At 37.3% G+C, this 22,622-nt stretch overlaps 1 protein-coding gene across 1 annotated transcript in view; it reads left to right on the top strand.

Annotated features, from left to right (window-relative positions):
- WDR27 (WD repeat domain 27) overlaps positions 1–21,669 on the top strand; it is a 56,549-nt gene extending 34,880 nt beyond the window's left edge. The window contains exons 22-24 of the mRNA XM_061378569.1: positions 8,999–9,101; positions 20,783–20,881; positions 20,978–21,669. Of these exons, the coding sequence (XP_061234553.1) occupies positions 8,999–9,101; positions 20,783–20,881; positions 20,978–21,037 (262 nt within the window). The 3' untranslated portion in view covers positions 21,038–21,669. The remainder of the gene's footprint in view (positions 1–8,998; positions 9,102–20,782; positions 20,882–20,977) is intronic.
- The last annotated feature ends 953 nt before the right edge of the window (positions 21,670–22,622 follow it).

Genomic DNA, 22,622 nt, shown 5'->3' with positions numbered 1-22,622 from the left:
AGAAAGAGTGTAGAAATTTGGGAATTAGGAAAAGTCCATTCCCTTACACAGTAAACCCATAAGAACATAAAATGGCAGACTAGACTAAATACCAGCTGATGTAATACGTTCATATGTCAATCAAATTTCACATGACAGGTTTTAATTCTGTCTGGATCCTTCTAATTTCTCATTTCCTCCCACTTGTTGATATGGTAATTCAGAGTGTTAAAACATCTAGAAGAAAGGAAGTTTCCTTCATTAATTATGTTAAAAGGAAACTATAAATTCAATGTGTTGTCCTCTTCACATTGATAAAGGCATTTAGAATACTGACTAAACACCTACTTATAGCACCAGCTCACCTTTGCTGGCAAAGTTGCATAAATAGCCTCCTCTTCATGACTGACGGATATTGAGAAAAATCAGCTGCCCAGATTTCTGCAGTAGCTTGCTGTTTCCCTTGCATGATTCATTCCAAAGAGCCACTTTCCTAAGAGATGTTCTTGTGTGTGAAGTAATGGAAGTTTTTCTTCCCCAAGGCAAATTTCAGATTTTCTGTAAAACTTTTAAGCATTGATGTGGACCTTCCTTGCTCATCAGTAAAATACAGCTAAAATCATGGTGCAGTCAAGCTTCATCCTTAATTTGACACTAATTGTATGGCCTCATGATGGGACAGAGAGTAATAAGTTTTATGGTGACACAAAACTGGGAGGAGTGTCTGATATGCTGGAGGATTGTGCTGTGATCTAGGACCTCAACACTCTGGAGAAATGGGCTGAGAGGTGTCTTGTGTGTTCAGCAAGGGGAAGTGCAAAGTCCCCTTGGCAAAAAGTGAAATCCCCCGGCACCAGTACATGGGGGGGGGGGGGAGTGAATAGCTGGAAAGCAGCTTTGCAGAAAAAGACACCAAGATGAACATGGGTCAGAAATGTGCCTTTGAGGCAAAGAAGGCTAAGGATGCCCTGGGCTGCATCGAATGAATGGTGACAGCAGACTGAAGGTGATGGTCCCCTTCTCCTTAGCATTGGTGAAGCAACACTGGCTCGATGTGAGCAGGGAAATTAGATCAGGATGACCTCCAGAGCTGCCTAGCAACCTCAACCTTAACATCACATTGTGAGTCTATGCAATTGGCATTTGGTCTTCTCTACTTGCCACAGAAATACAAAAATAGGAAACTTACTGGGAGAAGAGGTATAATCTGAAGTAAGAAAGCAGTGTTCTCAGGGGAGACCTTAGACCAGCCTTCCAGTACCTAAAGGAGGTGTATAAGAAAGCTGGAGAGTGACTTTTTACAAGGACACATAGTGTTAGGGCAGGGGCAATGGTTTTAAACTGAAAGAGGGAAGATTTAGAATAGATACTAACAAGAAATCATTTTCTGTGAGAGCTGTGAGGCACTGGAACTGGTTGCCCAGAGAAGCTATGGCTGCCCCATGCCTGGAAGTGTTCAAGGCCAGGTTGAATGGAACTTTGAGCATCTCTAGTGGAGGTTGGTCTAGTGGAGTGGTCTAGTGTTAGGTGTCTTTGTCCATGGCAGGGGGGTTGGAACTGGGTGCTGTTTCAGGTCCCTTCCATCCCAAACCATTCTATGATTCTATGAAATTTGGAGTAAATTTAGGAAGAAGATATGAGACATGCTGTCAGATGTGTTTGTCATCTACTGAGAGGTGGGGAGAGCAGAGCAAAGTTCTTACTGCCCAATTTAGAGGTCTGAGCTGCTACTACAGTAGGTGTGGGAAGGTAGATGTGAAAATTGCTAGACTGCTGGTATAAGTAATGGGATTGGCATGGGCATAGTGTTGGGAGGAGCTCCCAACCACCACCATACTATTACCTTTGGTGGCAGAAGCAGCCTTCCTCTGATGCATGCTCTGAACAGTTGAGGAATAGAAGTTCAGCTGCTCTAATGCTGATTACTACTGAAATAATCATTCCTCATCTCTTTCTGCAGAAAAGACAGTGGATGCTTACTGGGCCACAGGAAAGGTACCTAAACAATAGTGGGCTACTTGGGCATAGTGAATTTCTTCTGCAGAAACTCAGATGCATGATAGTGCTTTGATGCATGATCCCAGGGAAAATCAATTTCACCCTCTGTCAGACTCTGAGAAGATTTGCCAATCATATATAGATAGTTTCAGACATTAAGGTAAAATCTCCAACTAGCATTATCATAAGCTTCCCTGGCAACATATTTTAGTAGAATTCCTGCATCCACATGGAGCTTATCTCATATATTTTCTAAGAATTACCTTTTGAGAGCCATAGGGTCAGACATGCAGTTTGAGTGAACAGTCCTTAAATTTTCAGATACTTTTCAGTTTGTATCTCCACTGTGAACTAACTGCTTGACATCATCCTTAGATATGCATACATACATACTCAGAATTTGATCACTTCTTGGTCTCTTCTGAACATGAGGATCCCATGATTTGTTATCTCTTTTTTTCCCTGGAACTTCCAATCTTGTTAGCTGGATTCTGAGGGGAAAAAGGGATAAAGCAGTGGATGGAGTTCCTCCAATTTTGGGACTGGGGATACATGAAACTATATAGGATGGGGAACATGCAGTACCTGATGCGTGCCATTGGCAAAAACATGCTGAGCTCCTACGTGAAAGGTTGCTGTGTGTTTAAAATTAAACATGTATGTTTCACAAAGCTTCTACAGCTGTAAAGTTATACTTGGATTTCATAGAGCCTCAGTGGATCTTTTAGTACTGAAAGGTCAATGAAGAATTACCAGAACACTAAGACAAAGCAGTAGAATACAAGGAAAACTGGTTGAAAAAAAAGAGAGAACTTTGGTTTGCTGTCAAGTTATGTATTTTAATGCAGCAAGTAGAATGAAATAGACTTATTTGTGAGATATTTTATTAAGTCTACACCATTCCAGTATCCTTGTCTTAAAAAGACAGAAAACATTTTTTTTTTCTAATATTCTACAACTTGTTTGCAACTTAAAAAGATATATATTTTGAAATGTGGAATAGAGCTGTACAATGGAGAACACAGGGAAAACTTGGCTGTTTGCTGTCCCATGCAATTACCAGATGTTTGTCATGGTAACCCCTGAAAAGCTTTGACCAGAGAAGCATTCTTAGGAGGCTGGACATCATGCCAGTTGGCTATGTAAAGCTTGCAAAATCCAAAATAAGTTCAATCACCACCTGTTGCTACTTATAACAGGAAAAAAAAAGAAGCTTGAAATAAGAGAACCCCTAGAATAAGCTAAAATTATATGCAGAATATCTATCTATTTATTCTGAGATATTTTATCCACTTTTTTCCATTGTCTGGAGATATCTGGAGTTAATTGCATAATAAAGTTTCTGCTTGATTCTGTGGAAAATTTAATTGGAATCAATTTTTTAAATGTCTTTTTAAAGCAGGGTTTTGAGGAGGTGGGGCTGTAGTTATACTTGTAATACATACATCCTGGTTGTAATGGAAAAGTTGAACAGGAAAACAATTAAGAAAATAGAATCCAGGATGTTAGTTATTACTATGACCATACTAGCACAAGGAAAAGTGACACTGTCCTGTTACCCAGACATTGTTTGTTATTGCTGTAGTATAGCAGAGAAATGATCAGTGAAAGCACTGGAATCCTATTAGTTCTTATGCGTCTATTTCTAGGTGGAGTAATTGAGTTATTGGTCAGAAATGCGGAGGAGTCAGATTCCTGTGAGAGGAAGTTGTTTGCAGTGATTTATTAGGCGACTATTCTGTGAAGAAGAAACACCTCATTGAGGAAGTTAGCTTTTACAGGCCTTGAGAACAAGGTCTTAAACACTGAGAATTAGTCCTGTTTCGCCAGAGCTCTACTTAATGGTCATCCTGAAGGCATATTCAGGAAAGACAGAGGATATATGAATTTTATTTATTTTTCTTATGAGGAAATTTCTTTCATGGGATGCCATTGAATGGCACAAGTATGAGATTAAAAGAAACTTTTCCTTCAAACATTTCTATGAAAGTTTTCCACATGTGACAGTGAGCAACAGCACTGACAAGAACTTTATCTTGGGGAGGTACTCTGGTTCACAGACAGTGCAACTGAGACTTTGGCAGAGACAATAAAAAACCATGATTGAGGCTAAGTTGTGGGAGAGATCTACTGTATGCAATGAATATTTGGTGGAAGCCTGAGGGCAAAATCTTGCAATGTCAAATCAGACCACAAAGGGGAACAGCTGACAGGTGCAACACGTCATGCTTTGTTTGTATTTCTGCCTAAATTATTTGAAAGGATTGCCCAAAGTTACAATAATACCTTTGCTTCTTCGTCACAGACTTATCTAATTATGATAGTTGAAAGGTACCTTTGGAGGTATTGTCTAACTTTCCTGCTCAAGCAAGGCTCCCTATAGGTGGTTGTCTGCCGCTGTATCCAGATGGCTCTTGTGATATGGAGAAAACTCCAGGAACAAACTTGCCAACAAAGTTTTCAAGCTGACAAGCAGGTATTCTTTATTGCGGCACTGGGATACACGGGGGATAGCTCCTCCTAATGTGTGTCCCCCAGTTCCCACACAAGCAGTCCTTTTATAGGCCCTGGGCATACATACATATTCATGAGGTTACATATGGATTACATCATTTTCCAGAAAGTTTCCTGCATGCGTACAGAATTGTGGTGGTGGTCTCTGAGGGTTGTTTACGTCTTCCAACAAACTTCATCACTTCTGGCAGCCTTTCAAGCACGTGCAGTAGATGCTCATACCAGTTTAGTCATTAGCACCAGAGACATAATAATCCTCCTATCCTCCTACTTATCAGTTAGTTTAACTGTAGCCCATCCTGGACACCTGCGGTTCCCAGATACTCCTTATCCCTGTGTCTTGTTCTTCTAGACTGTTTTTCTTAAAACTATGTCAACTATAATGATTTATCTTGTGAGAATTCTCAGTATGTTCTCTAGCTGTACTTTATTTTTTTTCTCTATGTATCATGCACTTCAGTAATTTTCCATTGCTACTGTTACAAAGCCATCAAACTTAACATTACTTAAAACTAATTCTAAAGGTTTCTATATTCCATTTTGTGATTTTGTGCCCCTTGGTCTCACTTGAATATCTCTAAGGATAGAGATTCTACAATCTCTCTTGGGTAACCTGTGCCAGTGCTCATTCACCCTCACAGTAAGTTTCCTGATAAAGTTAAGACTGGATCTCCTATATTTCAATTTTTTTCCATTGTCTCTTGTCCTGTCACTGGGTATTGCTGAAAAGAGCTGTCTGTTTTCTTTAAAGCCTACCTTCAGCTCATTGATGGCTGCTGTCATTGTGAGGCCACTCTCAATTGTCTTTGAAAGGTCACAGTAGTCAGGAGAGGTATCTGAAGACTGAAAGAAAGTAGATGTTAATCCTATCTCCAGAAGGGCCAAGAGGAAGATCCTGTGGAACTACGGACTGGTCAGTTTCGTCTTGATCCCTGGGAAGGTGGTGGAACAACTGATTCTGAAAGCCATTTCCAGTGCCTGAGCACTGGCACAGGCTGCCCAGGGAGGTGGTTGAGTTTTGTGCCTTGGCAATATTAAAACTCATACAGACATGGTCCTCAGTAACAGTCTAGGTGGGGAGGGAGGCTGGATAAGGTGACATCCAGAGGTGCCTTCCAACCTCAATCATTATATGATTCTGTGAAATCTGTGGTGCAAGAAGCATGTGTTACCCTTTATGTTTTCTTTTAAATTACCTTAAAAAAAAAAAAAAAGTTTTGAAAGTATAAATCAAATACGTGGCTTGTCATACACTGCCTAAAATTTTGGGTTGTATATGTTAGAAGGCTGCATTTGAGAAGAGACTGAGGTAGCTAATATCCTCATTTAGTGTCAACAGGAATCTTGAATCAAAGTAGGTTATTCAATGACCCAAATGTGGGCATCAATTATTCAAAGTCCCTGAATATTCTTGCAGAGCTATGTGCAAACTGAAGTTAAAGAATATTTTTACATCTTAGTCACAGTAATTGACAGTCTTTAGAAGTTACTTAATCATAGAATTATAGAATAGTTAGGGTTGGAAAGGACCTTAAGATCATCAAGTTCCAACCCCCCTGCCATGGGCAGGGACACCTTACTCTAAACCGTATCATCCAAGGCCTCGTCCAACCTGGCCTTGAACACTGCCAGGGATGGAGCATTCACAACCTCCCTGGGCAACCCATTCCAGTGCCTCAGTACCCTAACAGGAAAGAATTTCTTTTTATATCCAACCTAAACTTCCCCTGTTTAAGTTTTAACCCATTACCCCTTGTCCTATCACTATAGTCTCTTATGAGGAGTCCCTCCCCAGCATCCGTATAGCCCGCCTTCAGATACTGGAAGGCTGCTGTGAGGTCTCCACGCAGCCTTCTCTTCTCCAGGCTGAACAGCCCCAACTTTCTCAGCCGATCTTCATACGGGAGGTGCTCCAGTCTGCTGACCATTCTCATGGCCCTCCTCTGGACTTGTTCCAACAGTTCCACGTCCTTTTTATGTTGAGGATGCCACAACTGCACACAATACTCCAAGTGAGGTCTCACGACAGCAGAATAAAGGGGCAGGATCACCTCCTTCGACCTGCTGGTCATGCTCCTTTTGATGCAGCCCAAGATACGGTTGGTTTTCTGGGCTACGAGCTCGCACTGAAGCCGTCTCATGTTCATTTTCTCATCGACCAACACCTCCAAGTCCTTCTCCGTAGCGCTGCTCTGAATCTCTTCTCTGCCCAGCCTGTAGCTGTGCCTGGGATTGCTCTGACCCGAGTGTAGGACCTTGCACTTGGCATGGTTAAACTTCATGAGGTTGGCATCAGCCCACCTCACAAGTGTGTCAAGGTCCCTATGGATGGCATTCCTTCCCTCCAGCGTATCAACCGAATCACACAGCTTGGTGTCATCGGCAAACTTGCTGAGGGTGCACTCAATCCCACTGTCCATATCAGGGACGAAGATGTTAAACAAGACCAGTCCCAACTCGAATCCCTGAGGGACACCACTCATTACTGGTCTTCAGCTGGACATTGAGCCATTGACCACAACTCTTTGTGTGTGGCCATCCAGCCAGTTCTTTATCCTCCGAGTGGTCCATCCATCAAATTGATGTCTTTGCAATTGAGAGATAAGAATATTGTGTGGGACAGTGTCGAACACTTTACACAACTCCAGGTAGATGACATCAACTGCTCTACCCCTGTCCATTGGTTCCTTACTCCCATCATAGAAGGCCACCAAATTGGTCAGGCAGGATTTCCCCTTAGTGAAGCCATGCTGGCTGTCACCAAGCACCTTGTTGATTTTCATGTGCCTTAGCATGCCTTCCAGGAGAATCTGCTCCAAGATTTTGCCAGGCACAGAGGTGAGACTGACTGCTCTGTAATTCCCTGGGTCATCCATTTTCCTCTTCTTGAAAATGGGGTTATATTTCCCTTTTTCCAGTTGTCCACTTCTTTGAACTGTAGTGTTTTCTTCAACAGTTTTAGTGTAGAACTAGTCTGAGATGAAAGGTCCAGTTGCTGTATACTGAAATTGTCCATTAGTATCAGCAGTTTTGTTATACAGAAATGAATGTGTACTATCTGTGAAGATTCAGAGTTAGGCTCTGTAAAATGATGTGTCGTTTTTTATGTTTTACTGCATGATAGCCACTGGATCAGTCATTAAGTAATGTTTTTGTTGAAGTATGCCTGCTTCACCTGGGTGGACAAAATCAACTCGGTATTCAGTGCATTCTTACATATACATGCGTGTCTAAAAGAGAATGATGTAGTATAAAGATTTAGAGATTCCTGCATATGGATTCAGTCAGCCACATTAACACAGAGTCTGTGATTTCACGGGCCAGGAAAAATTGTGTATCACAGGTGCTGGCAGGAGATGTTACTCTTCCAGATTTGTTCCTGGACCTAGCATGCATAAAAAAAAAAAAAAAAAAAGAATGTGGGACATCTGCATTATGGTGAAGTTGATAACTCATAATAAAGGCAAAAGAAGAAAACAGATTAGTATGCCTGTTTTGAAATAATACCTCATGGCTACAGAAATAAAGGTCTAAAAGGAGTTATTCACATGTAAATAATAGTTCTGAATGGGGTTGAAACTTGTATTAGAATGTCTTTTAACACAGAAGTAACTCTTAAACACTACTTTTTTCTTTAGTTTTGCAGTGGCTACCAAGCTATCTTTACAACTGTGGATTTTTTTTTAGATATTAATCTTCATTTCGTTAAAAACTTTTTTTTTTTTAAATGTTCCAAGTGTTCCAATTCACTCCACAATACTGCCTTGCAATGTTAACATGAAAAGCAGGAAATTAATTCCTTGTATTAAATTTAAATGCATTCCTTCCTTTAGACTATATTAACGCAGATAGATAAGAAGTTATCTACAGCTGTAGGGTAAATAGCTAGACTTATCAGTTTGATTGTTATTTGGATATTGTCTTTCTTGAATTTACAAGATAAATTAGTACATGGAGTAGGAATGTAAATAGAGTAGCACAGATTAAATATACAGATTTGGGTATAAGAAAAGCAAACAGTAATTATTTATGTTATGATTCCACATACTGGATTTTCATTTGATATTATAAATTACTAAAGGGAGATTTCTGAAGTGTCACAGAGCAGACTGGCTTTCACAGCACCCTACCCTTAATGCAGGGGAGTTTGGCTTTCCCTGCTGTGATGGCCAACTAACAGTAGCTTAATGGTAGACATCGCAGCTTCTCATTTCTAAATAGGAATGATTTTTCGATCTTTGTCAACTAAACAATGCCCAAGTATGTTTTTGGGCATTTTCCTGTGGCAGTTTTGTGTGTTATTTTCTTTTTAGTTGTTAATATCCTTTAATGACTTTCAGTTTTGACAAAATCCTACTGCAGAGATATTTAAAACTTAAGTGGTGGATTTGGCCCAGTAATTTTGTAGACTAAGAGAAATGGATGACACTTCAGCAGCTTTTCATGAAAATGGCAGTAAAGGAGCTAGTTTTCCACTGGTGTTAATGAGACTGAAATTTCTCTGAAGGTGTGAACGTCGTTTTGAAGGGCACAGTAGCCTCTGCTATCCATGTGGAATTGCAGTGTCTCCTTGTGGGCGGTTTATAGCCAGTGGATCAGATGACAAATATGTAAGTAATGTTTTTCCTTATTTTCCTCCTAAATCATAGGAGCTACTCCAACTGTATGCAAAGTAGTCTTTTTATGATGTTTCTGGGATTCAGCTTGATGCAAAACAGCTCTATTATACTTTCATATCTTTCATTTTTATGTAGCAGTTATGTATGGTTCTTGATCTGTATGTTCGTTATTTTGCCTGAAAAAATCCCTGAACAACCAAATCTTACTGCTCAAAGTAATTGTTAAAAGTTTGCTTCTGAATGTTTTCATAATTTTTGACTCTAAATTGTCACGTGCCATCAAAGATGGGAACGATACCCCTGTAGCACAGCTTTATGTAGTGTGTACATATCTGACCACTAGGAACTATGTATCAACTGCACATTATTTTACTTAAGCTCCCAAATACAGCACGATGAATTTTTCATTACTTGTTACAGTATTCATCAGCTGAATACAAAATAAAAAGTCATTCAACTGTAATTAGAACTTTTGATAATTCATGGTGTAATTTTGTGTGTGTGTTTCCTCTTCAGACGGGCTCTCTTCTCATTCAGTGTCAACTGTATTTAAATTATTACACTTAGTGAAGAGTCCAGAGTAAAAGTGTATTACTACCTTTTTGACTATGCACTTATTTTTAATTCAGTAAGTCCTGCATTGTTGCCTCAATTTCTTGGTGTTTTCTAAGAGGTAGATGACTGCTAGCTTGTAATATATGCCTTTGAAACTAGGTTAGGGTTGGGTTCACTGTAAACACATCCTTCCAAAACAGCTAGGTAGTAAAGCTGTTTAACTTCTAGGTATTTCTAGGTGACTCACCAGGACCATGACACAGTGCTTTTTCATCAACTTCAAATTCAGAACAAGAGGAATTTATTGTTGTGGCTAGTTTTGAAATACTGACTCAAATCATGTGAAGATTAGAGATTTTATTGGCGTATTGCTAGAGGTTTGGCAATACCTAGTGTGTTCTTGACATTTCCATGATAAAATATTTTTTCAGTTTTTGGTAACTTTCATTTCAAAATGTAGCTTGCAATACAAAAGAAAGGCTTTTTGCTTTGTGAAACAAAATGCATCTAATATTGATCTCACCTAATGAAGTATGATATAAATATATTTATTTGAGATTGCTAATTAAAGTTGATTTTGATTAGTATAAGAAGGTGCAGTCAGAGGACCTTCTGTCTCTTCTTTTGCATTAAGATTATTTGGAATTACTGCTGATACAAGAAAAGAAAGGCATAAAATTCGATTTTGCCATTACTCCAAAATACTTGGCACTTGGTTGCTTGTCATAGGAAGCTGAATAGCTGGACTGCATCCTGCTCCAGTTGGCATGTGGTCCCTGGTGGGCACTGTGCCAGTCAATACTTTTTAGTATGGCTCTTTGGTTGGAATTTTGCATAATTTTCATCGTATGTCTGTACAGACCTTTCATTGTTCTTGTTGTTGTCCCCTCAGGAAAATGGAGTCAATTTTCAGACTCTTGCTACAACTGTACTGTTAGGACAAAATACAGTTTGAGGGCATTTTTCAGAGGCTTCTCTTTGAAATGTTGAGACTGGATGTACTTTTGTGTTTCCTATTGAAAAAGAAAATTGAACATGGCACTGAATAGTTCATTCACATTGCTAAACTAATAATATCCTTACAGATGGACTGATGTGCAACTGGAACTGTTTTAAGAGCATCAAGAAGCCACGTATTTTTTCAGATTGTATTTTATGAGTGAATGTCCATTGAAATTCAAAAAGCTGCACAAAACTTCAATAGTGCAGATACAAAGTGTTGCCTCGAAATATTGCATTCTGGAAATACATTATATAGCTTTCCACTGACCAGCAACTGCATCTTAAATCATCTCGGAGATTAATTTATCAAGTGCAAAGCTTGCACCCTGTGGTTAACAAGTGTGATTGAATTTACAGCCAAGGAGGCAGAATTGGAATATAATTGAGAGACATTAATTTTAAACTGCCTTTTTTATTTCAAAATATTTAAAGTGTTTGACGGAGAGGAATATGTTTGGCTGCACTGATTAATATAAAAGTCAAAACCGTATTTCCACAGGGCATAGAATTAGAAAACTCAAATATGCTATTGTAAACAAAGAGATGCAAATTCTGTCTGCCTTTTTCTCTACTTACAAAGTAGATGACCTATTTTAGATGAGAACAGCTTGGTACAGCTTCTCTGTGGCTGAAGCAGCCGCTTGTTTTTATTTGAACTGCTTTTGTGTGTGTTAATATGAGATTTGTACATATTGTAATTCACATGTTGAAAGTGTTCCCCTAACTGATTACTGCAACTTCTCTGAGATAACCTTTGTCATGATACATGTAGGTCCTGACAGTGTGATCAAAGCAGGTACCTGCAGTGTCCTGGCTTTGAACTGTGATTATTCTTTCCATAATTCGTTGTGATTAGAAAACACAGAAAGTCAACACTTCTAATATCTTCTCTTCATCTTAAGTAGCCTAAGGTTGCAAGTGATGTGGGTGACATTTTCTTAAATGAATACACATAATATTTTAATTTCTAACCATTGTGCAAAAAAGCAGTGTGAGGTTTCTGTTTATCAGACAATAGTATTAAGGATGCTGGACAAATACTCTGATTTGATTTAGATCTCTATTTTCCTGGGCTCTGTACAATTATATTTACCTAAACATTTGTTGACCAAAGCAATCTTAGTCTAAAAGGGCAAAAATATCTAGAGGATGTTAAAAGCTACTTTTAAAAATAGAAATTGCTAAACTTCTCCTGTGCTCCATGTAGTACTAGTTAGCTGGTTTGCTTCACATCTAATTAGGTTCTTCATTTCTGTCTCTGAAGACCTTAGGGTTCTCTGAATAAATTCCAAGTTTCCAGAAAATAAAGCAGGGAATTCAGAAATCAAGATTTGGCTCTTTAGTTGTTTACAGATTCATTCTTGCTAGCTCTCTTTGAACTGTAGTCTTTAAGGGGCATGTTTGATCCTAGTGGTGAAATGGTATTTGCTAACATAAAAAAATGTCCATGTCAAATCTCAAACCTGGTCTTACAGTTCACACTGCCTGACCCATATTTCAAACCCAGAAGTTTTTCACCATAACAGGTAATGTATGCAATTGTCTTCCATTTTATTTATGCCTTACATCAAAGTAAAGGATTTTGCCTAAAACAGTGTCTTTGAAACACATTCTAAATGCAGGATTAAATTTATGCTTTCTAACTGTGAAGGCAACAAATCTAGAGAGAGTAAGATGACTGTTTCATCTTCTCCAGAGGGCATCAGCAATGAAAAAAGTAACAGGAGACAGGATAAGGCAATTTGATGCTTATACATAAAACTACAGTTAACCACATGTTAATCCCATAATGTTAACATCTGGACAAAATTGGTTTTAGAGTAAATTTCTATTATACAAGTGATGCTGAAAACATACTGATCAGAGGACAGATCCAAAGAATTCTGCAAACCTGCAAGTTCTGACTAGATGCAAACCTGGGCCTGATAGTGCTTGCAGACACAGTTGTTTTCAGATATAAGATTATGCATCTTCGATAATACAAACTGTTAGAACTGTTAGTTACAGAGGCTGATATTCCAAATAGAATATCAGTCCTACTGAGCAATATATTTTAATATTTTGCTATGATGTATTTTAGTTGTCTCATTATTCACTGTCTCAAATAGCATAATAACTTTATTATTTTCCCTCTTGGATTAGAAAAATAACTTATAAGGACAAGAAAAATATGTATAATAGAACTCTTAGTTTTATTTTTATTTATTCTTACCTATTCAGGATAGGTATCTTTAAATATATTATTTCTTATTTTGTCAATCACAAATGCATTCAAAATGCAGCTCTGCTATCTGTCAAACTCTTCATCTGCTTTACTGAGCCACATATATTTTGGCTTTGAGAAGCCATAATGAAAGGAGCTCTATAACTTGAAGTAGTTTAATAGTAGTTCGTTATTCTTGAGAGTATTTTGAGATATTTAAATTAGGTATCTTTGATACAGTAGAGTATGCTGTTGTGTTGTCTTTAATACAGGGTTTGAAAACTATGAGGATAGTTTCTTTACTGGGAAATGTCTGGTAGTGGTGCTGTGTAGTATATATTGTCTGGTCTATCCTTCATACCAGAGGGCTTGCAGAACAGAATGTATTGTATGAAGCAGTGTCAGGGACTATTTGAGGTCTTTTGGTTTCCAGTGTCATTGGTATCCCAATCAAGTTTTATTTCATATGTCCATATTGTTTAACTAGGATACTCTTTAAGGGAAAACATCTGGAGAAAATAACACTAGTAATGTTTACTGTGGAAAGACCAGGACTGACATTGCTTGGCAAAAGGAAAACCATGGCAGAGAATGAATGACAGATACTGCAACTACCTCTCTGCCAGCTGGAGAAAATCTATCCCTTTCCAAACAAGAACACAAATTTGTGTTACTCTTGAACCCCACTTTGTTGGATTCTTTGGTAGTGTGATTGTCTGTTAGACCTATTATCCTAAGAGGAAAGAGATAGACATTGATTTCTTATTACTACAGTCATGACTTTACAGAGTGTTGTTACTTGGTTGTCTCTTGGATATATCTTTAAAGGTGATTGCAGATCTTAGCGTTGGTAGGTTATTTTATGAACCATGATATTATGTAAGCCTGAGCACATCAGTTGTTCTTGTTTGCTTCTTGATTGGTTCAGACTATTGCATTATCTAAGCCTCTACACCTCTGAAGTGACCACCAAGAAAACATACTGGCAGTTGAGATTATGGGAGGATTTTCTGCTGGCTATAGATGTGTGTGTATTTAACCACTACAGAACACTTTTTTTTCTAGTGGCCTGTTAAACTGAATTTTACGAGGCTGCAGTGTGTTACTGTGTTAACCTTTAATTTTGGTAATTAGAGAGCTGAGTGAAAGTATGAGAAATTAGCCTTTTTGCTAAAGAAACATAATTTTATTGAAAAATACCCCATATTCAAATGGAAGCATAACAGGAACCCAAAGTAGATATGAATACCCAAATTTCATTTGGAATGTATGTAGCAGTGAAGTGCCAAAAGTGGATATGTATAGAGTTATACCCAGAGGGCTTGTGTTTTATATATATATACCTCCTGTTCCACAACTTTGACAGCAGCTGAATTTTGTGTCATTTGTACATATGCCTATAAGCCTACAAGTTGATTGCATTGTGCTTGCAAATTTATTAAGATGGGGTAATCCTTTGTAAAGCTAGTGAGATTTCCTATTGTACCTGAAGTTCTGAATGAAGATCCTTTGCATCATGTGAATCTTGCAGTGTTTCTGCCAGTCAACACCGGAATGCGAGCAGGGAATGTAATTATCGGTTCAGTTAATAGAGAAAAGTCTCAGCAGCAGTCAGAAAGAAGCATGGCCAGAGCGGGTGTGTTCCAACCATGCTGCTTCGTAATGAGAAGTGAAAATTTCTATATTCTTAGAACAAAATATTCAGGTAATCTGCACTCTGCCAAGCCTAAGTATGTTGTAAAAGCAAAAGAAACCTAAATACAACAGTGTTTGGTGCTACACAAATTCCACAGGCAGATAAGTAGAATTGGTCATATACATGAGGCTTTGAAATTGACTAATTAAATAGAAAGTAAAATCAGGAAAAATATAAATTGGAAGCTTCTAAAAAGAATGGCTTACAGAGATATGGTTTAGATTGGTTTATGTAATCTTTTTTTTAGTGAGAATAATTCAAACTCCTTTAATTATAACTGCCAGCACACTGATACTATTGAAAAGTAACCCCTGCAAATTGAAAGATGACCAATCTTGAGAATATTAACTTTTTCAATAATAAAGAGCATTATTAATTTTCACTTACTCCTTTTATAGGTATGTCAAAAGAACTCAGATGGAAACTTGGATCTTAGTATAGTGGGCAGCTTCCTGTGACTACCAGAAAGACAGCCTCAACAAGAGGCATTTAGAAGGGGAAGGGCCTTTCAGAGGGCATACTGTACTGGTGACAGGGTTGAATATTCTTTCCATGCTACCATGTGGCAAGTGTATACGATATCTTGGGACTAAAGAACGTTAATCAGCGCTTAGGATACTTGTGAAATCTGTTTTATTATGTGTGGGTTTGGCACTGATGCCTATAGTTACTGTAGTCTAACACTTTCCACTATAATTCTGTTTTCAGTTGCTTATAATTGAGAACATTTTGGGCTGAAACTTTCCATGCTAGGTGTCTCCTTCAGGCTGATTGTTATTTTTTTGTTTTAGTGTAGTAGTTCAGGTGCTTTTTCAGCATGAGATTTGAGGAAAAATACATGGTTCAATGGGAGATGTGCCCCAGCGTAAACAGGGGGTGGTGGTGGAGTGCAAGCCAAACAATTATATCATGCAGTGTGGGAGTGTGCATCAGGTTTGCTGGCATTAATGGAGGTAATGGAGACTAATACCGGGTTAGTGAATCCAGATATCTTTCATAAAAGTGTAAGTAAGATTATTTGTTTATTTTTCTATCAAGAGGTTTTAAAGCTTCCATCTTCTGTAGCTCATTTGAAATATTGGTAAAAATAATCATAGGAAAGTGATGGCTGGCCAATCCATGCAAAACTACTGAACTAAAAAAAAGTTTTATTTTTGTAAAGTCAAATTAAGTATCCTGGATACCAGTGTCTCTTTTTTTCTTTTTATTTCCCCCCCCCCCCTTTTTTTCCTGTGATTTGTTTGTAAAATATGTGCTCCAGTTTAAAGCCACAGCAATTACAAATGTCTTTTCTTGAAACTGCTGTTGCTTTTCTGGTCCCTGTGCAAGAGCTGATAAAAAGGAGAATTTTTCTGTTATGCTTTCAGTATTTCTCTTTAATTGATTTAAGACAAGGGAGTAATGGGTTTAAACTTAAACAGGGGAAGTTCAGGTTAGATATAAGGAAGAAGTTCTTTACTTTCAGTGTAGTGAGGCACTGGAACAGGTTGCCCAAAGAAGTGATAAATGCTCCGTCCCTGGCAGTGTTGATTGCTGGGCTGGACAGAGCCTTTGGCAAGATGGTCTAGGGTGAGGTGTCCCTGCCCTTGGCAAGGGAGTTGGAAATAGATGATCTTATCCTTTTCAACCCAAACCATACTATGATTCTATGATTTTATGATTTCCTTCCCTTTCCCTTCCCAGGAGGATGTAGGAGTACAAGTAGTTTGACTCAAATGCATATGGCAATGGATTGGACTAGGGGGCTGTGGGAAGAGATAGGGACAAGTTTTGTTTGAAGACAGAGTATAAGAAACAGTGGAAAAAATTTCTAGCGAAACTCTGCAGATAGAGTCAATTTATATAGCACAGTCTCTCTACCAATGCAGTAGAATTAAGTAGTTTTCCATGTTGATATAAATCCTTCCTCTTAAGGAGGGATCTTCACCCTTCTTCCTTGTCTCTTGCTACAAACTTAAAGAAGAAAGTACAAGTTTGTATGTATAAGGTGGTAAATATGCTCTTACACTGTGGGTTAATGAAAACTGTTATTCAAACTTCAAGTGAAAAGAAACACAAATATGTATGTGGTTATAGGTGCAGGAAACTTGTTTGGAAGCTATTGGTACAGGTAAACGATTTTTACTTTTGGCTGACCCTTGGACAGAAATGGAAAGGAAATGCCAATATCTACTGAAGCAGTATTTTTATTATAAGAAATTGGTCTTAATATAAAAAAAAAGGGATTGACTTTGGCAAAAGTCTATAACAGATTATGTGCACATGTGTTTTGGGTATTGCTGAGTACTTCCTAGACTGTTTTGCTTTCTTTTTTATTACATTTGGTTTGCTGAAAATCTGTTCTTCCTCTGTCATTGAATTTATACTTTCAACTTTAATTTTTTTTTCTTCTGTGGCTAGTGTTATGGTATCATTTATAATCCACTTACTGTTCTTTATGTTTTTATTCTGTGGAGAAGAATATGCTAAAAAGAAAAAAATCTCGTAAGTATAGAATAGAAAACCAATTTGAATTACTTCAAAACGTAGTAAAACTAGAATGATGGCAGGCTACAGTAGGAGAATATTTATACTGGAGTTATTCCACCTTTTATGAATACCTGAGTGTAATTTCTGTTAAAATACAATTTCCTTTTTTTTTTATTGAAGTTAAAAATAAATTTACTGAAAAGTTTATTTTCAATCTTGCACCAAGTTGACTTTTATTCTCAGAATTTAAGACTATCATTGGATAGCTTAAATATCTGTGACCAGAGTTACTTAAATAGAAACTGTTTTTATATACTTTTTAATGGTGATATTTTTCTTTTAATCACATTTTATTGTGTTACATGTCAAGATTTCTCCGATTTCAAATACTTGCTATACTTTCCTTAAAGCTACCGTAAGTGGAAGAGAACATGATAGCTGCCACTACATAATAAATTATTCTGGGATTTAGTTAGGGAATCTGCCACTTTTTTTATTTTTTTTGTTAAGCTGAACTGCCCACCCTAAATATTTCATGTTTATAGGGCTAGAAATTCAGTATCAGAAAGAAGCTTAACACTTGTTCTGTTACGACAGAATTGTATGAATAAAGTACAACGGGAAGGTTGTGTTCGCAGCCATGTTCTGTTTTGTCCAGCTGATGAATGCTTCAGTGGTTAACTACAGGTGGACATCTCTCAGTACTTGCTTGTCATTATTTTTTTCTGAGTGAATCTTGTTACACAGTGTGATGACTCACAGGAGTGCTGCATCCCAGCCTAACCTCTAGCTCAGGGCTTAAAATAACTTCTGTAAGGCTTTCAATGCTTTTTAGGTTAAGAGGTGTGATTAGATGTCATCTCTTTTTAGACAACTGAATACACGCTTGCTAGATTCTACTGAAGCTGCACAACTGCTGCATAGCAATTTTTGAAAGAAAGGTGTGAGCCAAATGGTTGATTTAGAAACTGTGTGGAAGAGCATAAATTACTAGAATACCTGGGTCTCACAAGCATTGGATTTGTCTTGAAACCCCCCCCCCCCAACGCTGAAATATTATCACATCTACTTTACAGAGAGGAATGGGGACATAGAGATTAAGCCAAAAGTGAATGTACTTCTCCCAAAATTAAACTGAGAACCTGGAATGGAAAATTAATTTTTATTGGATAAGTTTGGCAAAGGTCTATAAGCCACTACATTAGGATGGAAAAATTTCAGCTTCACTAACGATGTCTCTCTGTGGTATGTTCCCTGGGTTAAAACATGAAGCTCAGAAATTGTTGGAAGGCATTGTAGAGCTGTAATTCCGAGCATTTGGTGCTTTGCCTCTTGCTGTCCTTGACTTTCCCTCTTCTTTGTGCCTAATTTCATAAAAGGGAGGGAGGAAAGTGGGCTTGAAAAATAAACGTAGGGCAATTTGGGGCCAGAAAGGGAAAAGATGGTGTGCGATAGACAGCATAGTGCTGTCTGGTGCCTATACCTCTTTGCCAAAGACTGGTCTTAGTATATGCAGAAGAACCAATTCAGGCATTCAGACAACTTGCAATTGCGGAGTAATTAGCTTGTGAACGGAAATAATTGTTTGCAATGGGAGTTTCATAAATCTGTAAATTCTAGAGTTGGTTCAGTTATCTCCAGTGTTTTCCTCATTCAGTTCTGTTCTTTTTAATTCTGTACTTTCCATCAGAAAAAATAATTTCATGTCATAGAGACACAGCAGAATGGTTTTCTTTGTGGCATCATATCTATCACTTTTATCTTTTTGGGGTTCCCCTTTCCTTTCTGTTCCCTTGTGAACTGATCATGTCCCAGATGGTATAAGTCATGGCACTGTGGTGTGGCCATATACTTTAAAACAAACATAAAAAACCCCCTGCTTTTATATTGCTAGCAATTAAATACTCATTATTATGACCAGTTTCCTGAAATGTCTGAAAAGTAGGGAGGAGGGTCTTACTTTTTAAGGGAGAATTTCCAATTACCAAGCATTTGCTGTATCCTTTTAGGAAGGACGCAATGATTTTAAGACATTACTGGGAATTGTGCTACTTTCCCGGCTGGTATGGCAATATCTTTGTGGAATGCTACATAAGATCCAGAGGTTAAAAATGGATACCTATGTTTCACTGTTTTTAAGTACTTCATTTATGCCAGTAGGTGGCTTTAATTCTATACTCTGGACTGAATCCAGCATATGTGAGGTATATAAACTGAATGCAATTTAGATTTACAGTTGACCTGTTGGTTTACCTCTCAGTGAATATGGTCACGAATGGAATATTTGACACTGAGGACTATCTGGTGCTTTTTCAGTGATGGCTTGGACTAAATAGTCTTTGGAGTTGACTGATAAGATTTGTTTTCTGAGTGAGGCATTAAGTGTTTTTCAGGACCTACGCTGGTCCATGAATCTTTTAATAAATTGGGAAGACTGTCTATTGAGTCCACCAGTTTTTGGGAGATGCATCTTGTAGCAGTTTGCCATCTGCTACGGGAAGCTCAGCTGCCTTGGCTCTGAATGATAACTAATTTTATGGTGGTATCAATGAAAACAGTGTCACAGAGTAATATATTGTTGTAATAGCGTCTATGCAGTTTGGGTTAATTTATGTTAGGCTGTGCTCTGAATTCCATTTCATAGTCTTAACTGCAGAGATTTAGTAAAGACAATGGAACATTTTATATATTTTTTTTTATTGCGACTGAAAAGTTTGGATTGTTGTATTTGACTATTTTTTGCATGCTTTACAATATATTATTTTGAGAGGCACATTTTGTTTAGAATGTGCAAAGTAAGTCTGCGTCTACATTTGTGTCTTTTTTGATATCCTTGTGTACACATACTGTCTGACTGTATCCTGCAAATAATTGTTATTTTTATTAGATAAGGCATAGTCTAAAACAATCCTATGTGTCTGTATGTGACCCTCTCAAGTGTTTCTTATGTGGAGGACTTATACTACAGGATTTATTTTGAATAGTTTTCTGTTTTATTTATGTATGATAATGCTAATTTAATACCACAATCCAACCATTTTCATAGTATCAGTATGTCTATGACTTCCACTGAATTCTGGATTCGTTTCTTAATGCAGTTTTGCATTAGTCCTTTTTCGTTAAAGAATATAATTATTTTGCTATTGAAATTAATTTACTCCTTGGAAAGTACTTTTCCCTATCCTTTTGAGGAGAAAAGCAGGGAGTATGCTTGTTCTCATTTTTGATACCCACATCACTTGTAATATTGACTTGTTATTAAATTCAATACTGGTTAATTAAAGACTGCAAAGACCTGTGTAGAGACTGAAAAAAATTTTTTAATGTAGCAAGAAATTTAAGAGTTTTTTAATTTAGAAATTGAGGTTTCTAAACCTTGTGTTTAGATTCTACATATTTCTACTTAAAATAAATGGTTTAAATTCTGAAGTATTTAAAGTACATTTTTAAAGGGTCATTTTATCTGCCTACGTGAAATGTAACTAGTTTTGTTATTTAAGGGGAAAAGATTGTGTTACTCTCTCTAAATATTTTTTTTTAATTAACTTAAGCATTTGCTAAATTATCCTGGATTATAAAAATCAATTTTAAGATGTTGGTGCCTTTTCTATCTGTTTAGCTATTACAGCTATTTAGCTATAACTTCTCTGTGGGCTGAATCTTTAGTCTTCATATACTATAACTTCTTTCTTCCAAAATGTTTTGGGTTTTTTTTTTAAATGAGAATACAATTTTACTGTTTTTTAGGCTTACATATATGAAATGCATTCAAGCACTTTTTCACATAAACTGGGCGGACACACAGAATCTGTTACCAATGTGACTTTTAGTCCCTCGTCTCCACAGGTAAGTCATTGTTTTTTTCTCCCTATTTGTAATTAACATATGTAAAATCTTCACTATAAGCTTGCTTTTTACTACTCTTTTATTTACCTGCCAAAGTGCTGTGCAGCTGTAAGGGCTGTTCATCTACTTCCACTGTGGTTATTGTGTCAATTATAAATTCATACAAAATGCTGCATGCTACAGAGACAAATGCTTTGACCAAATGCCTACAAAGAAGGATTCTGGCATGGGAACTATTGCAAAACTGTACTTGTTGAATTTTGGGAAAATGTACATCTGCCTCAAATTACCTGACTGGACTATTAATTCAGAAAATGTAAGAGGGAAGTAAGTAGGGGCGGGGAAACGGCAAAGGGCTTAGGAGTGCTGTAGTTACTCAAAGGCCTGAAAGATTTAAAAAGCAATGTTATTTTAAATGATGCCATGTCAGAATAAATAGTGTAATAACTTTATCACAATGTTTTGAACAACTATCACTGTTGTGTTTTGAGCCTTTCAGATATCTATAAGTAAAAAGTACTCCAAAGAAGTTAGGTATTAGGCAATGACAGTTCCTATTTTTTACTGATCATTAATACGAAACTGTGCTAACAGCATTGTATTTCAGTGTAATGGTTTAATTATAGTGCAGCAGTAGAAAACAGACTTCTGTGTATATATGTTTTTTCTTGGAACAATAGCTTCCCTACAGCTTATCAGTCACATGAATTTTTTGTATATTGTTTTGAATCCTATAGACTTACCTTCTTTGTTTTCATTCGTTGAAACATTGAAGGATTGACGCTTTCTATACTTATGTTAAAAAGACAACAGTGGTCATTACATACAAAAGAGTGGATAGTAGCTCTTTACATCCTCAGCACTGGCTGTCATCCTCAACACTGGCTGCACTGGGTACTATCAAAAAATGTTTATGGAGTAAGCATAATTTCTTTACATGTGGGAATATTGTCACATTTACATATCTCCTTTCATTTGTAAATAAAGATGCTAGTATTCCTGTGATTTTAGAATTTCTGGAAGCTTTATTCCTTGTGCATGATGTGTTGTTTGAACTGAGAAACTTGTTAATTGCTATCTTGTGGTGAGCATTATGAATTTCTATTCTTTGGATTCAGCAATGCTATGTTCAAACAAATGGTATAGTTTATTAAATTTTGCACCCAGATAAAAACTAGTTTGAGGTTTAACACTGGACAGAGTTCTGCAAAAAATATGTTATATTACATACCAAGTAGTAGAGCTGTCTGTAGTCTTGCAGCATCCTGATCTGTGGTCCAGCTGTTGGAATGTGTTTTAGTGGAAAATATCTTATTAAAGTTTAACTGTTACAAGCCTAGAGGCTCAATTGCAGTAATACTGTGAATCAAGACTTTGAAATAACTATGTTCAGGCAAATAAGTTGTTGATCAGGTGGGTAGAATCCATAAATGGTATAAAATAAACAGTGGGTATGGTTACAAGCCAGACTGGTCTAAATGGAAAGTGTTCCTTGGGGCTCAAAGCCCATAATACTGAACTGTATGAAGCAGAGTCAGTTTGGTTTAAGAGCCAAATCTGAAGTCCAAGGACCAGAAAACCTTTTCTTGAAGAGCTTTCCTGGGAAGCAAGAGCTGTGGATTTGAACCAGCTGACAAATTTCCCTATAGATATTATCTGGGGATGATTTTGAAGCTGATGCTAGTAGGAAGACTTTACAAAAAAGCAAGGAATGTGCAGAAACTGCTCCTTTGAAGGATTA

The sequence above is a fragment of the Neopsephotus bourkii genome, unplaced genomic scaffold (assembly GCF_033783945.1).
Source record: "Neopsephotus bourkii isolate Nb327-2 ecotype Australia unplaced genomic scaffold, CSIRO-AGI_Nbou_v1 NB_1767, whole genome shotgun sequence".
In the NCBI taxonomy this organism is placed as follows: Eukaryota; Metazoa; Chordata; class Aves; order Psittaciformes; family Psittacidae; genus Neopsephotus; species Neopsephotus bourkii.
This window is presented reverse-complemented; position numbering and strand designations above follow the sequence as displayed.